We start from the raw sequence: 21790 nt of genomic DNA, 5'->3' as shown, positions 1-21790 counted from the left end.
GGAGCGCAGGAGGCGGTCGCCACGGCAACCGGAAGCATTCTGGAAAAGGTCACCGAGGAATTTCATCTGAATAGAGTCAGCGCTCCGTGTGCGTTTCTGTGTGTGTGTGTGTGTGTGTGTGTGTTTGTGTTTGTGTGTGTGCATGTGTGTGTGTGTGTGTGTGTGCCTGTGTGTGTGCATGTGTGTGTGTGTGTGTGTGTTTGTGTTTGTGTGAGGCATTAATTAGGTTTGTTGGTGAGATCCTCCATCTGTGTTTGTTTATGTGTGTGTGCGTGTGCGTGTGTGTGTGTATGTGCCTGTGTGTGTGTGTGTGTGTGTGTGTGCAGGTCATTATGAGTCTGGCATAACAAACAGTCACTTCTCTTCCCAGTCTCTACAAAATAAATGGTTGTAGCAGTTTTCTTCTCTGTGTGACATTTACACCGTTCTGCTGATATTTCCTTCAGTTACAGAAACCTGTTAGTCTGCTGGGAAAACAACAACAACAACAAACACAGTCTGAGGATCCAAATATCTGAGTGTCTCCATCCACAGCTTGATACACAGCTGTCATTTCACTTCACACACACCAGACACACACTTTCATTCAAGATTTTCTCCATCAAATTCATGTTATTGCAATACTAGTATGGAGTATAAAACTACAAGGAGATAAAACCTGGAGTTCAGCAGTCACTTTGACAAGAAAGTTGAATTATTTCTCCACAATCAGTGACATTATAACTGAAAATGAGTTTCATATATGAGTGGAAAGCTTGTTGAGTTCAATCTGATGAAAGGAACGTGTTTATAATAATAAAATACGTCAAAATAAAGAGGAAAATCCAGAAAATTCAAGTGAAAGCGCTGGACTAATTTGGTGCAAAAAGGATGTAACTGCACTCAGTAGCCTTTTATAGAATATCAACTTTCTGAATCTTCTACTCTGGAAAAGTATGAATGGTTCCTATGTCTGTTTTCATCTTCTTTGTAGAAAAAAGAAAGAAGAAGTTAAAAAAGGGACTTCACTTGTTGTAGGGATTCTTAAAGTGAAAAAGAGCAGAGCTGAGGAGCGTCATCAGGCTTCATCAGCAAAACCAACAGGAACATTTAAACAGCTGATATGTTTCAGCCGGCATCGTCTTCATCAGGTGGATGAAGGTGAAGCCAACAGGAAGATCCAGCTGGATCACATGATGGAGGAAAAAGAGAAGAAATGTTTCAGAAAGCTAAAGACTGTGGCAAACAACAAACAACAAACATAATGTCAGAGGGAAATATAGAGAAATACAACAGACTTACTACGGCCACATAGCAAGAAAAGCAGAACTACTACAGTTAGACCGATAATCTTCATCATTAACATCATCATTGTAACTATAATAGAGATCAATATCAGCACCGTCATTATTAGACCTCACACTCGCTTCCCTCTGCAGATATTTCTGGGATCAATTCGACACGGAGCGTTACGGTCAGCACTGATCAATCAGCTTCATTAAGTGTCTGATTCGACACTCGGCTGTCAATCATCTGCAGGAAGCCGCCATGCTGAGTGACATCGGTGACGGCTGGAATTCACAGACCGGGGTTCGACTGACGGGGTCAAAGGTCAGAACAGTAGAAAGTCGTTTCTTCTTTCACCTCCAGCGGGATAACAGACTTGGTAACATACAAACAAACACTGCTCAGATGTTTAAACCTGCAGGAAGTGACATCAGACCTTCTGACCAACCTGAAGCTGCTGTGTGCCAAACCAACATCCAGCTGTGTTGCTGTTTTCTCCTCTTTTCTAAAGCTTGTTGATTCTACTCCTGAATGAAGCTCCTCCCACTCCATTCAGCAGCTTTTTATTTTTATACATGATAATGGAAATAATGGAATCAAAGTTCAAATGGGAACCAAAGGGAAATCAGTTATAAGTTAATAAGTACTAGGAAAAATAAAAACAAAATGTGTAAAAAAGGTATAAAAAAATAAAAATTTAAATTTAAATACAAGTAACATGGAGTCTGTGGGTAGGAATTGTGCACAGCATGCTGACAGTTCTGATGTGTCAGTGAATGTCGAACGCCCAGGAGAGACAGAGAGAGAGAGAGAGAGAGAGAGAGGCAGACAGAGAGAGAGAGAGAGAGAGAGAGAGAGAGAGAGAGAGAGACAGACAGACAGACAGGAGATAATCTCATTAATTCATTGCAGGATGGAGACAGGCAGCTAAACTGGGAGTGATAATTAGATTCTACTGAGAGAGGAAGAAGAGGAGGAGGAAGAACATGAGGAGGAGGAGGAGGAAGAGGAGGAGGAGGAGCAGAGTGTCTTGCTCTCCTCATTGAGCTACACAGGGAATTAAAGGTTTCCCTCTCTTTTTTTTTAAACTTTTTATTTATGAACATTTTTCACATTATAAGGACAGCAAGCAAAAAGCAAACAAAAAAAATAAAAAAGCAAACAAATATGAGGTCATGGGGTGATCAATAAACCAAGGCAAATTTACCTAATTTAAAATAAAATATTGCACATGATACATACAATAATTATGAAAGATCTGTCTCATTAGCTAAATAAACACACCATTTTTCCCACCGTTTTTTTCCCAGTTCTTTTTGGAGCCGTATGGAGTCAGTCATCTGTTCTAGAAGATGTTGATGTTTAACAATATTGACAAAGAGCCCAGCAGCAGTATGGCAGTTTTTCTGAAGCCAATATTTAGTAATGGCCTTTTTACTTGCTGCCAGCAAGATCTTTAGGAGGTAGGTATCATCTTTACTTTACAAGGATATGTCCAAGATAGAGGGATGTGAATGTTGTACTGATACTAAAGCCCAGGGTTTTTGAGATGACTGTTGCTACTTCCTTCCAAAAAGTCTGAACAGAGGGACAGGACCAGAAAACATGAGCACGATCAGCCAGGATTTCTCCACATTCTCCACAGAGTGCCAGTTTGTTTAGACTTCTGTTTAGGAGTGATAAAAAAGCGAATCAAGTTTTTCCAACAGAAGTCTCTCCAGGTCCGGGAGTTGGTGGAGGACGACTGTGTTTCCCAGGCATCCAGCAGGTTTCCCTCCCTTTGACCAGCGCTCCTCCGTCATGTTTCTGCTTCTTCACCGGAAGTCGGACGAGCGCCTTTTGCCTTGGGCTTCGCGCCAATGATGAAAATGAATTATTCACCATCATCCAATACAAACGCCGACTCCAGCCCAGTCATTTTAACACCAGATGAGGTTGCCGGGGGCCAAATTTACTGGTTGGAGGTTGAAGTCCAAAGTATACTGCAACTAAAACGATGGCTCCAGTGCTGTGGAAAGGGAAGAGAGATGAATTAATCCACAGGCTAGTTGAGCTAGCACAGCAGGGGAGAACTGGCCGTCTATATTAGCACATGAGCAGGCATAATTTATGATCCTATTCTTACCTCCACGGTACGATTTGGTGACATTACGTAAATCGTTTTACTCGTGCTGGAATAAAAATCGTGCTTGTAGAAAAAATGAGTAAAATGAACTTGTTGGAGCTTTCTCAGCACTCAGGAATCGGAAGGTAAAGTTGTTCCAGACCGGACGACGGATTAGTGAAATGGTCTGTGAACATATTTTCTATCGGTAATAAAGTTTACTATTATTATTATTAGTGAGCTGTCTCTGTCTCCTTTCTGCTTTCCAGGGATGCATGGAGCTGGAAGATGCACAGTGGCTGCCTCTCACTTTTTGTTTTCTTAACATCAGTGTGTTTGCTGGCTAGTTAGCTAGCTAACAGTTTGTTCAGGTTAACTGAACGGTGCCATGCCATTATCATAGGCAAATTTATCTTTCTTTATCTGTCCATTGTTCACACTAAATCTTCCATCATTTCTCAAACAAACAGAAGCACATGGCTAATTATTATGCAGAATGACGTCATCGGACCTTCCCGGGTGCAGTGGAGGAAGCTGGCTGTCGGATATTTAATCTACAATCCTGCTTCCCTGGTTGGAATTCTGCAGCGTTCCATGCAGCAGTGATGTCAGATGGTAGTGAGGCTTAATCCCCTAAGAAGAACATTCTGCTCACGTTTTCTTCATGGACGCACATGGTCTGATGTTTGGAGCAGAGTGGTGTAGTTGGTAAGTTACCGGACAGCAGTTCAGACAGCCATATATATACACAGATGCTCCCAATCAACCGGGGGAAAGAGGGTGTGAAACATTAGGAGGCAGCAGGACCGACTGACTGCAGGCCATGAATCTTTCTAACTGCAGGGAGAGTGTGTGTTCAGAGCAATGGGCCTTCGGAGCAATGGACGTTTGTTTTCGGGATAACAGGCTGTCGGACAAATGGGCTTTCAGTCCAATGGGACATTTTTCAGACTATTGGACCAATAGTCCGAAATAGTCCAACTCTTCATGTTTTGGAGTAGAGACTAGGGCTAAAGACAAGACAGTTTACTGTGTCACAGTAACCTACATTTGGAAACAAATCCACCTTATCACACTATTCACTTTTACTGAGAACGTTACTGAATGGATCTACAGCCACACCACAACAAGCTGACTCAGCTGCTCTCTGCTGACAGCTGCTTCACACACATTTACACTTTATTCACTAACACAGTTCACACTGTTCCTCCATCATGGAGACAGGCTGGCTGGAGCAGACTGGTGAAACTGCAAAGCCTAGTAAGTCTTTAATAAAGCTCATAAAGATATGCATCAGTTTAATACCAGGAGATTTTAAAGATGTGAGATTCTCTGTCACGTCGACCAGCTCCATAAATACTGGATGCTGTTTCACACATTGTTTATTTAAAAGCATTTTAAGATGAATGAAATATTCAGGATGCATGTACTTAGGGAACTCGTATCATAATGTGAGTCAAGGGTTCTGCATTAAATTATGAACAGTGAAGCAGAAAACAGCCAAATCTGTTCTGTGGTTAAATTTCACCAATATTTATTCTGTTTTCTGACCTTGTTCTCTCAAGACCAGTTTGGGAAACCGACCAAAGTTTTCTGGTTTGACGATTGGCCGCTCCTCCTCCATATTTTGCTATATAGATAAGAATGGCGTGACATTTCAAATAGGCCACGCCCACAGAGTGCAGTACAATAGATGTGTCCTGTTCAGTTCGCATGGGCAAAACAAAAAAAATTGTTGAATTTTTGGTGCTTCATTTTCTACGGTCTAATAATTGATATGAAATGTCTTCGGTGTTGTCAATTATAATTTAATTATCTGGACGTCGCAAAATGCTAACAAGCTAGCAAACTTCTGTTCAAGACAGGAGTTATGTTGCATTTTGACACTTAAAGATATTTTTTTATGATTCTGCTGTTGTTTGACAAAGGTTAGGTAATGACAAATTATTTACATTTCACATCAATTATTAGAACACAGAAAAACCAACCACAGAAAATGTTGATTTATTGTTTTGCTCATAGAGTTTCGCACTTCCACCGCACTCTGTAGGCATCATGGCTGTTCTGTTGGTGGGCGGAGCTGGTTGTGTCTGGATGGGGTGGGAGGGGCTTCAGCTATAGGGGAGGAGCTTATTTACAGCCTGCAAAAATCATATACAAACAACAAACCAAATGGGAAATGAAAAGATTATTTCATCCCTATTCATCTCTATTGATTAACCTACTGAGAAAATTCAAGTTAAAACCATAGACTTTGATAGTTATCTGGTTCCTCTTTAACCTCTCTCTCTCTTTCCGTCTCTCTGTCTCTTTCTCTCTCTCTCCCTCCCTCCCTCTCTCTCAGCAGGACTAATAATATCAAGACGCCTGGTGACTCATTTAGTTTTAATTGCTGTGTCTCCAAATGAAGCTGCAGTAATTTCCTGCTCTGAGCCGTTAACACTGACACCAGATATCAGACAATTAGCCTAATGACAGATCACAGCGGCTCACACCTTCCGCCTCTGCACTCTGACTACCTGGAGCTCAGCCAAATCAATCAATATCAGATTAAATTCATAAATATGCCATCTTTTTTTTTTAATAAACACCAGACGGTGGCTCTTCAGCAGGACCTGGAAAACCCGATAATATTTAATTTAATGCTGTGGGTTTTACATAGGTGGAGAGAAAAATAACAATAACAGAGCAAGAGAACGAGAGTTTTTCACGTTAAGAAAAAGTGAGAGTCGTCCCTGAGTCAAACCCCTTGCAGCTGCAGTGCATGCTGGTCTCTCTCCTGCTCCTGCAGTGCATTCTGGTCTCTCTACTGCTCCTGTGGGTGGAGAAACTGGTCTCTCTCCTCTTCTCCGATGGATCTCTCCCTGTATGATTGTTGAACGTCTCTCGGTGCAAAATGGCGGCTCTAGAAAGAAGCCCTCGCTCTTTGATTCTGAGGGACTGACACCAAAACCTGACGTTTACCGCTGAGGTTTTACATCCTGAAATATTTTCTCATATCAAACTCCACCGGAGCTGCTGGAAACATCTGGAGGTGACGTCGCCTCGTCTACGATTGGCCGTTGTCGCAATGAATCCTGGGGCTTTCGATTCGTTCTCGTCAGTCAAGTCTCCGTCCGGCACATCCTGGATATTTTGCGGTTGAAACTTCCTGGGTTTCTATCTGTCCTTCGTCCACTCGTTCTTTTGTTTTGGAATCGTGCTTCGGCGGTTAGATATTACATACAACGCATCATGGAGGACACAAGAACGCACAAGCATGCGTATTGATAATCAGCCAAGGAGACATACTTGGTTCTGATTGGTCCAGACAGGGCGGGGATGGGGAATTAACAAAAGTAAACGGGTAAGATGAAACTTTATTGATCCCCTTGGTTCAGGTCAGTACAAGGAGTCAGTAGGGAAAACACAAATAGAGTATAATACCAAAAAAATCTTTCAGAAATAAGCAATAAAAAACAGTAAAAACCTGAAGAGAAAAAACAGAAAAGAGGTAGTGTGTTTAAGTTTGACGCTTAGAAAAATAGCAGAAGAAGAGCTGCGTTCACAAACTCTGCACCAAGCTGGAGATCATGTTGGAAAAACTGTTTAGCAAACAGTCATCACACCTCTTATGACAGGTTGGGTTCACAAAAAAACATCCAGACAATGAAACAAAAAAAACTATTTATTATCATCAATCCGTCTCAGGGTGGAAGAGGAGAGAGGAGAGAGGAGAGAGGAGAGAGGAGATCCTTCCAGGGTCCGAGGAGTTTCCGTCTGTAAACTCTGATCATCCGGTTCTTCTGTCCTGCAGAGAGAAAACAGATAAAACAAAGAGACTTCAGGTTCAGTGGGTCGAAGGCGTCCTGGGGTACGTCTCAAGTCTCTTATTTGATATTTCCTCACTCCTCGATCCTCACTTGAACCGGAAGTCGTTCTGGTCCGCCATTTTGAAGGTCGTCCCAAAGCTCTTATTTCTGCTCCGAGGAGCGAGGAGGGAGGAGACAGGAGAGCAGCCTTCCACACCGGAAGACTTTCAGCTGAACGCCGTGACGTTAATGACATCATGACCTCGCTTCACGTGACGCTCCAGAGGAAAGGACGTCTCATTTCTCTAAAAACATATTTCCTCGTTTCCTCTCTCCTAGCATGGTCTCTCCATGCATCCTCGGTGGGAGGGACTAAGACGCAAGGAAAAGACGCAAGTGGGGGAAACATGGATGCATTTTCACCCCAGGAGAGAACATCTGTCTAGTGGTTCTTCATTATCCTTCACTTTGTCCGACCATCCGGGAACATTGATTTGAATGGGAATGACCGTTCTGTCCGTTCAGGTTCTGCGCTCCCTGGCCTGGTTTTGGTCTGACCTGCTGTCCCGTCTGAAATCCCAACCCGGTCTCACGGCAGTTTGTGAAATAGTCCCGAAATTTAATCTATTGATTCGTGTACATGGACACGATTTTTCCATTTTTTTTCGTGACACTCAGCACGACTTTCAAACTAATGTATTTGAATTGTAATGAAATAAAACGGTGGCCAGTCAGGGTGTTGTGGTGGGGGGGGGGGGGGCGGATGGGTGTATACGTTTGCCTTCGATGCCGACGACCGGGGTTTGACTCCCTGCGTGTTCAAAGTACATTTCAGCCGTAAGCCACATTTAAATTTTTAACGAACGTTTTTCTTATTTAACCCTGACCAAACCATTTCTCTAACCTTAACCAAGTTGTTTTAGTTGCCTAACCATAACCGTAACACAAGTAGTTTTATTTGCCAAACCTTACGTTTTCAAATTTGTGGTGGAGGCACGTTTTTTAGGTTGTGTTCATTTCACGGAAAAAATGGCAAAATTGTGTCCATGTACACGAATCAATAGATTAAATTTTCGTGACTATTTCACGAACTGCCGTGAGACCGGGTTGGGATTTCATTTTTGGAAATGCTGGGAAAATGTTTCTCTGGTGGATAAACCAGTAAATGTCTCCAGGTGAGACTGGAGGTTTGTGTTCCAAGACAGAACCGTCTGCAGAACCGACGCAGGATAAACACATGAGGACTGTGACAGGTGACAGCGGCTGACTGAAGTCGGTTCAGACTTTTTCAACAGCAGGTTCCAATCAAGTTAACTCCTCGCACCCTGAGTTTCCCTTACATTTCCTCTTAAGTGGCTTCACATTTTCTCCATCTGTATTGTGTCTCTGCTGTTCAGCTCTTCACTGAAGCTGAAGCTGCTGATACTGAGGGAAATATTCAAACCAAGACGCTGCAGCATCACAGCAAATGGAAAAAATCCAGATGTCTGTGCTTCATTTTCTCCACATTTCCCTGAAACCCAGCCTGCCATGTTTGGGATGTGTGGAAACCTTGAGATCTGGACTAGAATTTAAAATAAAGTTGTGTGGGTTTGAACAAAGCTTGACCGCACAGCATGCATTTGTAATGACGGAGCCACCAGCAGGACCGGCAGAGGTTATTAATGCTGGATGGACGCTGCGAGCTGATTGGCTAATTGTCTTAATCAACAGTGATTCAATTCTGCTGTGATTCTGTAAAATGACGAGAGCTGATTTGTGGTCTCAGATTCTCCAGCGGCATGAGGGACGATGGGAAGATAAAAAAATAACTTTCTGTTTTGGTGGTGGCAGATCAGATTCCGTCCTGTAACTACAACCTCACAGGTCTGATCCCCGCAGCAGCAGCTGTAGTACTCGAGTCCGGTCTTTGACGGTCTTGGTCTCGTCTCGGACTCGGACTTGAATCGGACTTGGATGAATTAACGTTACATAATATTATTGTTTTAATAATTATAATCTCTTCTAAGGAAGTGACCAGCAGTGAATGATACGATTTTCACAGTTGACAAAGTTATGCACCCACCGAAAGGTTTAGTGACTTCTGATTGGTGATATGCAACTACCCAACCAATGACTTCATTTTGATTAAAAAAAAAAAAAAAAACCTCACCATTTCCATATGTAACGTTACTCCTGCTCTCTCTGTCTTTCTGTCTTTTTTCCTTTGTCTTCACCTTCTTAAATTACAGGTCAGAATATTTTCAGTCAGAGCTGAGAGCAGCATGTGGTTTGGAGCAGTAAGAAAAAGTGAAATAGATGAATCCACTTCTAGTTAAGTAAAGGTGCAGCTGCTGTATGTTATGAACATAAAGCTGCCTACAATTAATTTTGTCCTCAAAACATGCTAATTTTGTTGAAATGTCTTTAGAAACCTCCCTTCTATTTTAGTCAATAAATACAATGGTAGCCTTGGATAACACATTGCTATGGTATTGGTCTCGAATTGGACTCGTAGTTTTGCGGTCTTGGTCTCGACTCGGTCTCGACCCCCTCTCGGTCTTGGTCTCGACTCGGTCTCGACCCCCCTCGGTCTTGGTCTCAACACGGTCTCGACCCCCCTCGGCCTTGGTCTCGACCCCCTCTCGACTCGGTCTCGACCCCCCTCGGCCTTGGTCTCAACCCCCTCTCGGTCTTGGTCTCGACTCGGTCTCGACCCCCCTCGGTCTTGGTCTTGAATCGGACTAGATTCACCAATCGATCTGGACTTGGACTCGACCGAGGCGGTCTAGACTACAGCCCTAAGCGAGCCGCCTGCTGCTCACCTCTCTCAGCTCTTCTTCTGCTGCTTCACCTCCCAGCCTGGCTCTTCTGCAGGAAACGCCACGCACTCTGCACCGTGTTCTGACACACACACACACACACACACACACAGACACAAACACACACACACACACACACACACACACAGACACACACAGACACACACACACACACAGATACAAACACACAGACACACACACACACACACACAAACACACACACACACACACACACACACACATTTATTGTTAGGACTACACTCTTAACAAAAATGGTTCTATACAGCACCAGAAAATGGTTCTTTAGGCTTGTACCACAGCAGAACTCTTCATGCTGCTGTAAAGAACTCTTTTGGAAAGGTTCTCTATGGCGGCATGCTCAAATGGTTCTACATTAGAACCGTTATGGTGCTGTAAAGAACCCTTTAATAATCTATGAAATATTCCAAACCAACAGGATTAAGATATTCTTTTAAGAACACTGGCTTCTTTAGTCTGATTTATCTTTTTTTTTTTTAAACAAATCTTTGAGTATTATGGGTCTCTATAGAACCACTAACCAAAGAACCCTGGGAGAACCCTCCTTTCTCTGAGTGTATGAAAGAGATTTAAAAGAAAAATCCATATAATCACAAGGCAGAGAGAAACACAGAGGAAAACAAACAGCAGACAGACAGGGAGATGAAGACATCACAGCTTAATGAGTTCCGTTTAGACGAGTTCCTCAGAGGGTTCTGCGGTGGAAAATGATTCTCACATTATTAAAGCCTCGGTTTTAATCAAAACCCCCAGGGGGGGGGGGCAGAACAGCAGAGGAACCAACATCAGACAGGGAGAGAGGAACCGACGTGTTAGTGAGGAACCAGAGGCAGAACGTTCCCTCGCTGTTTTTCACTCCAGTTTTGAGGTTCTGGATCTTTACTGAGTATTTCCATTCTTAAGACTTTCTTCTCCTCCTCTACATCTATCTGCCGGCTGAGTCACTAGTTACTTTGCAGAATAAGGTTTTACATCAAAACATACGATCAGCTCATAAAACATGTTTCATTGTTAGAGTTTAAACTCCAACAGGATCTGGATCAGTTAGACGACAACATTAAAATACTTCTGACAGGTTCCTGCTTCAATAATTTAACTCTCTGACAGAATGACGACTTTTACTTTTCATACTTCAGTTCATTTTACTGCTGATACTTCTAGACTTTTACTGAAGGAAACTTTTGAATGCAGAACTTTTAGTTTATTTCTACTTATGCACATTTGAATTGTACACAGCTGCTTTCTCAGGAAATTAAAACAAAAACAACATGAAATACAAAAAAAAAAAAAAATTAAAGGGGAACTACTGTTTGGCAAACAGACATAAAAATTATAAATCATGGCATCATGTGCATCCACATAGAGAGGAGTCTCCAAATAATAATAAAAAATAAATAAATATATAACTAAGAAAAGTACCTTAAAAGAAACAGATGTTAATCTTGGCCAAATTCACATTTAAGTCAGTACAGCTCCTTATCACATTGGTGATCTAAAATAAACAGTTACAGGAAAACATGTCTGTCTTTACATGGAGTTTTGCTGTTATTTTTTCCACTGAGGACACTTTCATTAACCTCTCTTGCCATTGATGTAAGCTGGATAGAACTTCTACTTTTAATGAAGTATTTTTCCATCATGGTGTTGATTTGAGGACTTTTTCCAGCGATGCTGCTCTTTAGCGAGGCTAAAAAACACAACGGCCAAACCTGAATTCATTAAGTCAAACTGGAGCTAATTACTGTTTATTGTTTCTGGGACCACAGCGGTTATTATGAAGCTAATAACTGTAACTGTGATGGATGACAAACTGCCGTCTGTAATGAGAGAAGGAACTGAAGAGTCATCTGTGTGTTAGGGTTAGGGTTAGGGTTTTTTTTTTTTGTGATCAAGTTTTTTTAATTTACAGGAAGAGTTAGTACACAACATTCTAGAAACAACAAAACATATATGTTCACAGTATGAACCCATCCCGTCTCAACTCCCCACCCTCCCTCATCTTCCCTCCCCCTCATGGCAACCGATCCCCCGACCCACTCACACACCCAACACAGATCTCTATAACCCAATTCTCAAAAGGAATGATAATGAAATATTTTCCTATAGCTACAAAATAAAGTAAAGTAAAAGAGTCAGCTGTGTTTTAACGACTCGCTGTGACAGAATCCATCAGAATGGATTTTATGACGGTGCTTTGTAACGTAAAATGTCGTCAAAAAAGTTCCACATTTCCACCGGCCATTACATACGACAATATTTGTTTCACATATGAAAACTTAATTTCACATGCAAAGAGAGAACTAAACGACTATGGAAAGCCTCTGGATCGACTTCGGGGAACGAGGCTCCTCATTGTTCCATTCTGTTCATTTTCAATATTGCACTGATTGGCCAAACGGGGGCGCTAGATTTGTTTACTTGTTATTTATTTCCCAAAAGGGGAACTGCATCATTTATGAGGGACGACATGTTTACTGTCCCGTGTTTTCACATGGGAAGTGAGAAGTTCAACATGCTTACATATGAAAACCAACAAAAAGCACATGAGCATCAGCTAAATGACTAAAATGTTTTTTTTGTTTTCATGTCCTTTGTGTTTTGTCTGGAACAAACCTTTGTGTTAACAGAGTGTTCGTACCTCCATCAGCATGGCCACCGTCATTGGCCCCACCCCTCCTGGAACAGGTGTGATGTATCCTGCTCTCTGATTGGCTGAAGCGTAGTGGACGTCTCCCACCACCCGCTTCCCGCTGGCCTTCGTCTCATCTAGCAGCAGAGGAGGTCAAAGGTCAAACAGAGAGGGAGACTGTTCTAGTTGTCAGTTTCTAGTTGTCAGTCAGAGTTTGACCGATATGGGTCATTGAAGGCCGATATTATTGGACCGAGGCTGCTAATAGCCAACAGAAATGTTGTAACAATATTCATTATTTTAATAAAAGACATCAGACCAGCAAATCAATGTTTTGTTCATGATGTTTTTGCACCCAGTCAGCTTCCTTTACATTCATTGTTCTTGTATGAAGTGAAGCTGGTTGCTGTTCTTCATCAGTCTGTTGAAGCTCAGTTGGTACCTGGGATGTGGTTGATGCCGCAGTCGATCACCACCGCTCCCTCCTTCACCCATTCTCCTCTCACCATCTCCGCCTTCCCTGCTCCCACCACCAAGATGTCCGCCCGGCCCACCTGCCATCAGAACATCATCAACACCAACAGCATCTCTGACCCACTGACACTGCGTCTCTTCAAATGATCCTAAAGTCTTCAAATGGAGATGATTGTCTCATGTTAGAAATGCTCCTCTTTGGGCAAGAGCAGTTTTAATACTTTACTGTCAAATCTGGACTTTAAGAAGGAAGCCCTATCTGCAGGTAGGCCTCTGTTACCTGTACAGCTAGGTCTGTCTTACCTGTTCAGTGTTACCTGTGCAGGTAGGTCAGGTGTTACCTGTGCAGGTAGGTCAGTGTTACCTGTTCAGGTAGGCCAGTGTTACCTGTGCAGGTAGTAGGTCAGGTGTTACCTGTGCAGGTAGGTCAGTGTTACCTGCTCAGGTAGGTCAGGTGTTACCTGTGCAGGTAGGTCAGTGTTACCTGTGCAGGTAGGTCAGTGTTACCTGTGCAGGTAGGTCAGTGTTACCTGCTCAGGTAGGTCAGGTGTTACCTGTGCAGGTAGGTCAGTGTTACCTGCTCAGGTAGGTCAGGTGTTACCTGTGCAGGTAGGTCAGTGTTACCTGTGCAGGTAGGTCAGTGTTACCTGTGCAGGTAGGTCAGTGTTACCTGCTCAGGTAGGTCAGGTGTTACCTGTGCAGGTAGGTCAGTATTACCTGTGCAGGTAGGTCAGGTGTTACCTGTGCAGGTAGGTCAGTGTTACCTGTGCAGGTAGGTCAGTGTTACCTGCTCAGGTAGGTCAGGTGTTACCTGTGCAGGTAGGTCAGTGTTACCTGCTCAGGTAGGTCAGGTGTTTTGGAGTGGCAGGTCGTCACGGTAGCGTGGCTCCACAGCAGCAGGTCGTGCATCGGCGCCCCGACGATCTTACTGCGACCAATCACAACCGCATGTTTCCCCGCCACTGACACGCCTACACCGAGGAACAGGACGCCAGAGTTAATTCATTATAATAAACTATAATAATAATAATAATATATTTGATTTACATTTACATTGGATTGAAGCTATATTAAATATTTTTAAGTTTGACCATTTTCAAGCCAAACATTTTCCCAAAAATCTCAGTATTCAGTATTTCCTCCACAGTTTTCTTCTCATCAGGGTGGAAAAGCCTCTGAAACATCATGGGACACTAAAACTCTCCACTGAAGCCCTGGACAATAAAAAACATGAAATTAAACTATATTAATACTAACAGCAGGCAGCTGCTCACCTGTCTGTCTGATGAGCTCCATGCAGCCGTTGGGCGTACAGGGGATCAGACAGTCGCCCAGATCGCCACGAGACAGCTTCCCCGCATTTATACAGGTCAGACTGGACACACACACACACACACACACACACACACACACACACAATTGAGTTTTATCATTTTTTTTATCTTTAATCATAGCACCCCATCAGGCCAATCAGATGCTGGAACACAGTTTACCCAGCAGGACTCACCCGTCCACATCTTTGTCGGGTGCGACGGCGTTGGTCACTCTCTCGGTGTCGATGGGCTTGACGGAGTCCAGAGGCAGCTGGACGATCAGACCGTGGACCGCCGGGTTCTGGTTGACGGACGCGATGCTCCGCAGGACCTGAGGGCGGGACAGGAAACAGGAAACAGGATAGATAAGAATAGTGTGACGGTTCAAACGGGCCACGACTACGAAGTGCGGGACAAGTGTGATCAAATCTTTTCCTGTTAGCTTTTTCTGTGTTCTAATAATTGATGTGAAATGTATTTGGTGTTCTCTCTCTCCCAAAACCTTTTCACAGCTGTCAAACAACTAATGATCATTATAATTTAATTATCTGGAAGTAACAAAATACTTACAAGCTAGCAAACTTCTGTACAAGAGAGGAGTCATGTTGCATTTTGACACTTCAAGAAACAAACATTTTAATAATCCTGCTGTTGTTTGTGAGCTATGAAAAGATTTGGACTTATTCTGTAGCAGCAAGAACTACAGGATGAAGAGAGGAGTGATACAGAGGAACAAACTCACTGAACTGATCCTTTGAGGAAAAACAAATCCCAGCCTTCAGCTGCTCTGAGCGCGCATGAGAATTTGAGGTCTAATGTTAGCTTAACGAAACTAGACTTTATCAGACTTTGTTGGAAGGGTAACGGGGCTGGAGTCTCGGTCAGCTACTGAAACATATTTTCGTCTTTCCAGATGCACTAGCGGGTCATCAGCAGTTTATTAAACAATTCCAACAGCCTATGGGTTCATTTTCTGTAAACAGTCCATTTGAAATGGTGTAGATAGATTTACTAATGACATGACATGTTAATGCTTTCAGGTCTTAACATCGTTCAAAGCAGCTGAAATAATTCAACAATGATGCTATCTAGGCTTCTTTCGAATATGTAAATAACGCAATATATTTTTTCTAACCTGGTATCCCCGTCCTTTCGGATATTATCTACCATGGCTGTGACTTTTGGGCCAGGTTCCAATATGTTTTTAATGTAGAGTAATTTTCCTTGGTGCTCCGGCGCCTACATGTTGTAAATGTTGGAATGCCATTTGATGCGTCTTGTAGAGCTCAGCGTGTTTGGGGGTTAAAGTTCAATATAGTTGAACTTTGGGCGCAAAACCTGAAAACGGCCTTGCTCGGCGAAAGCCCGGTAAGACACCCACTCTGAATACTGTGAAAACATTAAAAAGCATTTTGTTTTGTATTAATTTCACTACCAACCTCCTCCTCTGTTGCAGTGTTTGGCAGCCGCACATGGTTGGCACTGATTCCAATCTAAAGAGAATAGCAGAGAAAACTCAGCATCTTATTTTACTGTTTATATGGTTAAAGGTGCTGCATGTGTCATTTTACCATCAATAAATCATCACCACATTAATTTAGAGACCTAGTTATGGTAAAAGGCCTCTACTAGGTTCTGTTCTTCCAGAGCAAAGGGAGCTAAAGCTTTCAGAGTTTCTGGCAGCAGATGGTGGAAGGAGGGAAAGGAAGATGGAGAAATCACTTCCAACATGTTGATCCTCTTCAGGGAGGGGGAGGGGGGGCAGGGAGCAACGGGGCTGATGGGAAATGTAGTCTTTATGTGGAGAAACACTAGAACTAACAATACTGCTGGAGTGAGACAGAGGAGACCAAGATAGTGATAATGATATAATAGTTAAAAATAATACACATATAGCACCTTTAACATAAATATTAGCATTCACTGGTTTCATCTGTCCTACCTCAGCTGCAGCCTTTAGCTTGGTACTGATGTAGAGGTTGGAGTCGTCTCTGTCACCCACCTGAAACAGTTTCAGACGTTATTTTACATCATCAAAATTAATATAGGGATAACCTGGCCTCCCCGTCGTCCATTAGCCTAATTCCTGATAATGGACACCTTGTCGGGCATTATCCTGCTTATACCATGGTCACTTGCCAAAGAAAAAAAAATTAAGACCATTAATTTATATTTTCATGCGTTTTGTAATCAAAATCTAAAGTTTTTCACAAGCCATAACTCAGTTTCCCTGGTAACACCTGAGGGTTTGACTAATACCTGGAACAATCATTACCGTCCCATAAGGTTCTTATGCAACGGAAACGTTGTTCACTGCTCCAGTAAATAGGACGAACCTTAGATAGGACTTGGCAGCAGGAGATATTTCTAGTCCGCTCAGCTCATAGAAGCCTTTGGCTCAGCTAGGAGCCAGAAAGCTAACGTTATGCTAGCAACATTCAGAGTCAATAACAAACAGTAAATATAATTTGACAGTATGTTTAACAACAAGACTAGCTAGCTATCAGCCATGTCATTGTCCCCAAATCAATATCAACATTTTCACGAACATACAAATTGTAAACGGAGGCTTTGACTGCGTCCCTGTTGCTATGGTTACTCATGTTAGATACAGGCTGATGCTACGTAGCCAGCGCATTAATTTAGAACGGTGAACAGACAGTTTCACTGGAACTACTTAGTAGGTGTCCATTATCAGGAATTAATGGACACCCTGCAGCCAATCAGAATCGAGTATTCACCCAGACCATGGTATAAAAGGTGTTAGATTAGTCAATCTCAGTGAGGAGAAGGCACTAACTGCCAGATTAGGCTTTCCATTATGGTGCTTTAAATAAAACCAAGTTAGATTAGCATAGCTTATGTATGTAGCGTGTTATTGGTCTGAGTTTCATGTGTGTTAAGACAGTTTAGTCAGCTTGTTAGCTAGCTAACCATAGTATCTTGTCAGCTAACCATCACTGTCTTGTTGTTAACACATCTGATTAGCACACTAGCTAACGTAGCTAGTAGCAGCTAGCGTTAGCGTGTTCACATTAACATCAGTGTGTTTGCTGGCTAGTTAGCTAGCTAACAGTTTGTTCAGGTTAACTGAGCTGACTCTTCTCAAGCTCCAACTCTTCATGTTTTGGAGTAGAGACTAGGGCTAAAGACAAGACAGTTTACTGTGTCACAGTAACCTACATTTGGAAACAAATCCACCTTATCACACTATTCACTTTTACTGAGAACGTTACTGAATGGATCTACAGCCACACCACAACAAGCTGACTCAGCTGCTCTCTGCTGACAGCTGCTTCACACACATTTAGACAGCAAAAGTCTCCATTAGGCTACTGAATTCACCTCTGTCCTAATAACAGGATGCAGAAACATAGAAACCTCAAAGGTGGTTGGCTTTCTGTGCTTTATCAAATATCAAAATAGCAAGAAACCTGCAAAGAAAAAAATCCAAGGCACTCTCCTCTGTATAAAGTTAAAAAGCCTTTATTGACCTTGGCTATTTAATGTTAAAACATTAGAAAACGCACCAATGCATTGCGGCCCCAGCAGCCTTCATCAGGGTGCAGAGGAACAGACAGCAGGCTACAGACAGGTGTAGGCCTATAATTAGACATAATTACATAATGAGACTGACCGCTTCTCCCATCAGCCTCTAACTGCCTTGTCTGCCTGTCTAAAAAATAGCAATTGCCATTTTTATCAAAATAGCAAGATTTGATAGTTTCAATAAAGATTCATTTTCAAAAAAAGGTTAATTTTACACTTTAATGGCAATGCCCCCCAGTGTCCAGAGATGCTGATTGATAATCTCTCTCTCTCTCTCCCTCTCTCTCTGTCTCTCTCTCACTCTCTCTCTGTCTCTCTCTCACTCTCCCTCTCTCTGTCTCTCTCTCTCTCTCCCTCTCTCTCTCTCTCCCTCTCTCTCTGTCTCTCTCTCTCCCTCCCTCTCTCTCTGTCTCTCTCTCACTCTCTCTCTGTCTCTCTCTCACTAACTCTCTCTCTGTCTCTCTCTCACTCTCCCTCTCTCTGTCTCTCTCTCTCTCTCTCCCTCTCTCTCTCCCTCTCCCTCTCTCTGTCTCTCTCTCTCTCTCTCCCTCTCTCTCTCTGTCTCTCTCTCTCTCCCTCTCTCTGTCTCTCTCTCTCTCTCTCCCTCTCTCTCTCTCTCTCATAAAACAACAGCATCCATCCCATCTAATAAAAACAACAGCTAGTGAGAAATAATAAAAGTGATATACTGCAGCAGTGTATGAGCCTTGTTCTTCCAAATGTAATCGTCGTTTCCAAGCAGCTTGGCTCTGCCCACACACACACACACACACACACACATACACACACACACACACACACAGTATGTGAGGATCTGTGCTCTGAAGTCACACCTCTAACGAAGCAGCTAATCATCTCGTTAGGGCCTGAGTCTTTCTGAAGCAGCGTGGGCGGAGCAGAGAGACGAGCCTCGTTAAAACCACGAGTTCAGTTTTCAGATGAAGTGTGAGTATTCATGTTCATATTCCTGTTCCATAAATAGATGTTTAGTTCAGGTTAGCACTGGTCGATATGGTTGAATTCAGTATCACAATAATCATAAGGATTTTTTTTATATTGATATATATCAGGATATGATCACTCCCTGCTTTATGTCCTGCCCCACATCCTGTTTCAACAGGAAATACATCACACTAAGGAAGCAAAATGCTTGAGATGCACTGTTTTCCAGGAAGTAACAGTTATGGGATTTTCATATAAAAAAAAAAAAAAATTAAATTTATTTTTAATTTTTTTAAATAAAAAAATTAAATACAATTTAAAGCCCCCACTCTATGGAACTCTCTGCCTACCGAACTCAGACACACTCAGACACACACAACTCTCTAGCTTCTTTTAAATCTCTTCTTAAAACTTTTCTTTTTGTGAAAGCCTTTGGAAATGTTTGATATATGTTTTTATTTTATACTGTTTCTACTGCTTCTATTTATTTGATCCTATTAATTTTATTGTCCTTACTTCCTTGGTGCTCAAGCCCTTTGGCCTTATTTTCATTTTATCTGCCTTGTCTGGTTTTATTTTCTTTTGTAAAGCACTTTGTAACATTGTTAAGAAAAGTGCTATATAAATAAAGTTTATTATTATTATTATTATTATTAATTTTCAATAAAAAACAACAACAACAACATTTTGATGTCATTGTGACTTTAATGACACATTGGTCATTGTGGGGTTGGACCTGTGACTTAACAGACGGTCTCACTGAGCACCAGGCCAACCTGCTGAGTAATGTGATGAAAACCTGAGGCTGAGGTTTGTTTTCTGTGATGAGTCAGCATGTAGAGCTGCTCGGTCTCTTCATGGGAGGATCTCTGCAGTCTGCAGCTGGAGCGAACAGCCGGTCCAGACTGGAGGAAACCTGTCAGACCGTCAGACTGAGGTTTCTGTTCAGGGTCAAACACTTTATCTGACATCCAACACACATGCTGCTCCCTCTGCCCTTCATTTGCACATTCTGTAGCCTAAGTCCTACTAGAAAGGCAAAGACAGCAGCGTGTGTTTTGAAGGAGAGTTTTTCTACATGTCATCTGTGTCATCCCATATGTAAAAAATATAGGTAACACTTTACAATAAGGGTCACCAAGTTAAGTACTTAATTAACAGTTAACTAATGTGTCTGGTAATCATATACTAATGTGTTCATATTAACTAAGTCATCTTTATAAACTATTAAATAATGTATAAATTAATACCTTAGTTAACATGAACACCATTAGTAAATATACACATTAGTTAACTGTTAATTAAGGGTTAGTTAATGCTTATTAAGCATCAACTAACCCTTAACTTAGTGACCCTTATTGTAACAGAGAATATAATCTAACATGAATAGATAGTTGTAGCTTGAGAAGAGTCACCTCAGTTAACCTGAACAAACTGTTAGCTAGCTAACTAGCCAGCAAACACACTGATGTTAATGTGAACATGCTAATGCTAGCTGCTACTAGCTACGTTAGCTAGTGTGCTAATCAGATGTGTTAATAACAAGACAGTGATGGTTAGCTGAACCAATGCTATGGTTAGCTAGCTAACAAGCTGACATTATCTAAACACTAAATCAATCAGATGGATCAGTGATGAAATGATCAGTTCAGTCAGAAACAGACAGAAATTAGGATGCATATCTCATATCTCATATGTACGTTGCTTTGGATAAAAGCGTCTGCCAAATTGTAAATTGTAATTGTAATTGAGGACCTCCAACATGGCCGCCAGAGGAGGTGACATCACCTGGAAGCCTCTATACGGTGGAAGCTCCTGGTTCTCACCTGTAGAACCACCAGTCCCGGTCTGAAGCCTGAGAACTGACTCTTCATCTTCTCCACCTCCTTCTTCAGCCTCTCCCTCACCAGCCTGACAGACACAGAACACTTTCATTCATTTAAACTTCTTTTAAAGAGCAGCAGATGTTTATCGTGATCAAATGTGTTGCCTCTTTATGGACATCGTGATATCTTGCACAGAGAACTTATAACTGCTTTCCTGTCTTAATGTGTCTTTTATATGGAGCAACTGTATGCAGCATTGTGCCCGAGACAAATTTCCCTTCTGGGACAATACAGTATATTCTATTCTATTCTATTCTATTCTATTCGATCTTAGTGTGCATTGCTGACTTATTGTTTTATTTATTTATATATATATTTTTTTGTTACTTGTTGTTTTTTTTCTTTTTTGTGTGTTGATGGTTTCTTCCTTGTCATAGGTTTTGTGTGGACCCCAGGAAGAGTAGCTCATGTTTTCTGCATCAGCTAATGGGGATCCTAATAAAATCTATTCTATTCTATTCTATTCTATTCAGATGAACCTGAAACCAAGAGTTTTCTAGGAGAAGAAGTGTTTTGGAAAATCCTGATCCAGCAGTGAGCAGCAGGTTGTGTTCTGACATGCGATGCTTTCTGATGGATCAAGCTAATTTCTCCTGGCACACTTCAAGATGGCTGCCATAGAATTTAGATGTTGTAGTTGTTGTCATGGAAATGAGCGTCGGCACGGCAGAATTCTGCATGAGTCACGGGATGATCAGTTCACCATAGCAACACGCGATGTTCTCTGAGTCTCATGCACCAACCGATGCTGGTATCCATGACAACAGTATCAGCCATTTTGACGTGAACCTGTCACATGACCGTTCAAGAGTGCCGATTTGATTAGGTGTGGCCATTCTATTCATTCCAGTTCTGTGCAAGTGGTCCTCACGGCAGAGCCAAATGGGTGGAGCTGACCTAGTCCAGCTCCACCTCTAGGTCCAGCCCCACCCCAGGCCAGGTCCAGCCCCACCCCAGGTCAGGTCCAGCCCCACCCCAGGTCACTCATACAACTTG

The 21790-nt window shown here is 42.2% G+C and overlaps 1 protein-coding gene across 1 annotated transcript; it reads right to left on the bottom strand.

The window, feature by feature from the left end:
- Nucleotides 1-6830: 6830 nt before the first annotated feature.
- On the bottom strand, nucleotides 6831-21571 carry LOC139660579 (C-1-tetrahydrofolate synthase, cytoplasmic-like). Its single transcript, XM_071538752.1, has 11 exons — nucleotides 21498-21571; nucleotides 20735-20819; nucleotides 16360-16419; nucleotides 15857-15910; nucleotides 14612-14748; nucleotides 14379-14479; nucleotides 13939-14075; nucleotides 13073-13184; nucleotides 12640-12767; nucleotides 9966-10044; nucleotides 6831-7160 (listed from the first exon to the last, which is right to left on the bottom strand). Exons 1-10 carry the CDS (start codon nucleotides 21569-21571, stop codon nucleotides 9991-9993), a joined length of 942 nt encoding a protein of 313 aa, XP_071394853.1. The 3' UTR covers nucleotides 6831-7160; nucleotides 9966-9990.
- Nucleotides 21572-21790: the final 219 nt, after the last annotated feature.

Source organism: Centroberyx affinis, unplaced genomic scaffold, assembly GCF_046629955.1.
Source record: "Centroberyx affinis isolate AG114_WGS23_722 - 3 ecotype Tasmania unplaced genomic scaffold, CSIRO-AGI_Caff_v1 ptg003343l_1, whole genome shotgun sequence".
NCBI classification, from domain to species: domain Eukaryota; kingdom Metazoa; phylum Chordata; class Actinopteri; order Beryciformes; family Berycidae; genus Centroberyx; species Centroberyx affinis.
The sequence above is the reverse complement of the archived record's forward strand: the minus strand, read 5'-3'. Positions and strand labels throughout refer to the sequence as shown.

Bases quoted from the DNA above. Each gene is read 5' to 3' on its own strand.
- LOC139660579 (XM_071538752.1), bottom strand. From the start codon at position 21,571: ATGGCTGATACTGTTGTCATGGATACCAGCATCGGTTGGTGCATGAGA. The intron at 15,911-16,359 runs GTAGGACAGATG...TATTCTCTTTAG, and splicing joins AGCTAAAGGCTGCAGCTGAG to ATTGGAATCAGTGCCAACCA. The intron at 12,768-13,072 runs GTACCAACTGAG...CTCTGCTGCTAG, and splicing joins CGGCATCAACCACATCCCAG to ATGAGACGAAGGCCAGCGGG.